Source organism: Echeneis naucrates, chromosome 4 (assembly GCF_900963305.1).
Source record: "Echeneis naucrates chromosome 4, fEcheNa1.1, whole genome shotgun sequence".
Lineage (NCBI taxonomy): Eukaryota > Metazoa > Chordata > Actinopteri > Carangiformes > Echeneidae > Echeneis > Echeneis naucrates.
Window position 1 is genome coordinate 20,604,469 of NC_042514.1, and position 3,502 is coordinate 20,607,970.

Genomic DNA, 3,502 nt, shown 5'->3' on the forward strand with positions numbered 1-3,502 from the left:
ACATGGAGTGTTCAGTCCAAGATCCAGTCTGCAAGTTCTTTAAGGATCTGGGGTGAGGCAGTGCAGCATGGACCACTATCCTGACCCCGGTCCCGGTCATGGGCCAGCCTGCAGCAGCACACGCTGTGTGTGTTGTTGCAGGTCCGGGTCCTGTTCCTAGTCCAGGATCTGAGGAACAGATTCTGGATTTAATTCCTGAAACCGGGAAAACAACGTGGGAGAGGGAGGAGGCACGGGGGATTCTACGAAACCACCCACGTGGGATCCCCACCCGTCAGCCAATGAGCGTAGAGTATGGGGGAATCTATTGACAGTTTTGAGCCAATGAATGAGCGAGCCAATGGGTGTGGCTCCACCCACCGCAGACAGGCTGTATAAAGGCAGGACTGCGGCTCTTACTCGCAGAATTCGGTGTTTGGACCTTTGCGCACACAATCTGCCTGCTGGACTCAGGACTTGTACATTTGGACTTATCTGTGCTGGGACTTTACTCCGGACTGTGGTGGATTTATCTTTTCACTGTTGGATTGCTCCTGGACTGCATTATGACTCTGGAGGACGTCTTTGGATCCAGCTCCGACAAAAAGTAAGTCTTTGCTGCAGAACCTGCGGGGCATGTGTTGATGTTGTAGTGTCCGGGTCAGTCCAGGTTCTGACTGCTTCTTCTCCCTGCAGGCTGGAGACGGTGGGTCGGGCCCTGGAGGATCTGCTGGGGGCGGCACAGAGCCAGGACCGGCTCACGGTGGGGGTCTACGAGTCCGCCAAGCTCATGAATGTGTAAGTTTGACGTTTATTCTGGTCTGTCCCGCTCCGCTGCACCGGAGCCGGAACCGCCTGGTACCCGGCGTGTACTCCTCCGCTAACCGTGTGTGACTCCTGTGTCCCCGCAGAGACCCGGACTCGGTGGTCCTGTGCGTCCTGGCAGCCGATGAGGAGGATGAAGGAGACATCGCTCTGCAGATCCACTTCACGCTCCTTCAGGCCTTCTGCTGCGACAACGACATCAACATCCTGCGAGTTTCCGGTCTGCGCCGACTGGCACAGCTGCTGGACGACACCGGGGACGGCACCGAGCCCCGGGACCTGCACTGCATCCTGGTCACGGTAAGTTCGGGCGTCATTGTACAGTGAGATCCGAATGAGGGCATGTGTTCCGGGTTCTCACCGCCTTCCCTCCCTGTTGTCCAGAACCCGCCGGTCCAGCCGCTGAAGTGTCCGGCCCTGCAGGACGTAGGCAGCTTCTGTCAGGAGAGCCGCTGCAGGAACCAGTGGGTCCCCTGCCTGGAACTGCAGGACCGCTGAGCCGAGCCGAGCCGAGACAGAGCGGGAAACAGTCCAAACGGCCGTTGTCGTGCTGAAGAGGAGCAACGGTGTTTGAGTAAAGATCGCTACCGGACCGGGCACATGCTTGCCGGGGTTGGCCAGGGGCGCCAGAGTTTCCGGTACCGTGCTGAAAGCGGACCGGACCGAACAGGAGGATTGAAGTCCTGTTGAGACGGAGCTCGTGCTGACCGACAGCGCTGGGATCGTGTGACTGAAGGAGACTTTCTGAACTACAGGTGTCTCACCTGTCTGCTCACACTGCATGCGATGTCATTTATCATGTTTGTGACGTGATGGACTTGCAAACCGACATTGTGAATATTTATGAGATGATCAGAGTTAATATATGAAAGAATCAGCTGTGATATTTTTATTGATTTAATAAATTATTGACGGAAAAATACACCCAGAGTGCTTCATGGAGGGGGGGGGGGGGGGGGGGTCCAATCTGGGATAGGTGGGATATGTAGTCTGCGAAGGCGGACTCTGTAGCATTGGCATGATGGTCTGCATATTTTTGGCCATGGGTTAACATTATGCTGCTGCAAACCCACCGTGGCTGGAGGTGTGTGTGTGTGTACTGGAACGTGAAACCACCTGTGCTGTGATGTCACATCCTGGTGTGACCCCCTCCCTGTGTGACAGGGACAGCACTCTGCTGATGCCACAGACCCAAATACTCCAGGAGATAAACAGCTGGGCTCAGCCAACCAGCTGCAGGCACCAGGTGTAAAACCTCATTTGTACTGTGTCCCATTGGTCAAAGCTAGTGAACAATGGTTATCATGGTTACATCATATAAATACAAATTAAGTGTTCATACGCAAACTGATTATATCAGAGGCTGACAGGAGGAATTTACCTGAGCAAGGTAACACGCACACACCCACAATCCTGTGTGTGTGGTTTTATTTATAGTCAGCTAAATCAGCTCAGTGTGTCATGTCAGTCCTGCAGCTATTTCAGTGATGAGACTCTTTTCTCAGCCCTGCGTCACTTCACCATGGAAACAGAAGGGGCCTTCTGATTGGATAGTTTGGCTCAACAGCCGTGGTTTTTTGTTAGATAAGGAGTGGATGATGATACGTAGGGAGATCCTGCTAATGCGTCACAGACCATGTAAGGTCTGAAAAGACCAGAGGACCAGAAGAGGAAGAGGAGAAGGCGAGAGAGAGGACGAGGACTGATTGGCTGCTCGAATGCAGGCTCAAAAGGGCTGACTATAAGCTGGCTCTGGGCTGTGGTTCAGGGATGGCAGGAGATCTGGGGCTCCATTTCTGAGGTCAAACGTCAACCAGGGATTGCATCCACCTAGAGCTGCTTTTCATCACTTCATGAGTTCAAGTTAAATGATCCTTTTTCATCTCAGAGGAAACGTTACAGCAGCTGCAAACCCAGCAAAAATATGGAACAGGTTAAAAAGAAGGAAAAATGAAATCAATAGTACATTTGAGGAATATTCTTCTGCTTCGTGGGTGTCAAAGCTCCTTCCTGAATCAGAGCTCATCAGTTTGTCTCATCATGCCACTGCAACATGAATGCAAAACAGTTTCCTGTGTTGAGAGGGGAAGAGGGGTTCGGGGGCTGTTTTACTGGCAGTCAAACCAGACATTCACTTTCCTGTTACTGGGTTTATCAGAAAAGACGATTAGAAAGTGAGACAGAAGTAGAGGCCAGTTATTGTGGGGAGACAACATGAGTCAACATGGCTGACTCAGTCTGAAAAACATCTGACACTGCAGGAAAAAGAAAAGGGTTGTGTTTCCTTCACACCAGACCAGAATAAACTCAAAACTTGCAGTGCTCCTAGACCTGGCCTTGGTCCTAGACTCAGCTCATTTGTCTGCAACTTCTTCTTTGTTCTTTTAAGTGAGCAGCTCAGTGTGTGTGTGTTGAATCTATAAATATCTCTTCTGGACTCTGTTCAGTTATTTTTATCCTGGAATCTAAATTTGCTCCAGGCGTCTCCCCGTCCGTCCCACCACAGAACTCGCCTCACCACCCCACCCCCCACCCGACTCTCAACATCCAGCAGCCAAAGAAAAGGGGGGTACTTTCACAAATGAATGAACAGAAAATCTGAACTTTGTTGACTCAACTCAAAGCAGGACCTAGACCTGGACGTGGACTTATTCTGACTCCCCGTAGTCTGAGTCCTGGTCCAGCCTCGTTACAGTCA

General features: G+C 51.6%; 1 protein-coding gene across 1 annotated transcript; it reads left to right on the forward strand.

Annotated features, from left to right (window-relative positions):
• Nucleotides 1-421: 421 nt before the first annotated feature.
• Nucleotides 422-1,720, forward strand: LOC115041981 (growth arrest and DNA damage-inducible protein GADD45 beta). Its single transcript, XM_029499942.1, has 4 exons — nucleotides 422-586; nucleotides 676-777; nucleotides 891-1,104; nucleotides 1,189-1,720. Exons 1-4 carry the CDS (start codon nucleotides 546-548, stop codon nucleotides 1,300-1,302), a joined length of 471 nt encoding a protein of 156 aa, XP_029355802.1. The 5' UTR covers nucleotides 422-545; the 3' UTR covers nucleotides 1,303-1,720.
• The last annotated feature ends 1,782 nt before the right edge of the window (nucleotides 1,721-3,502 follow it).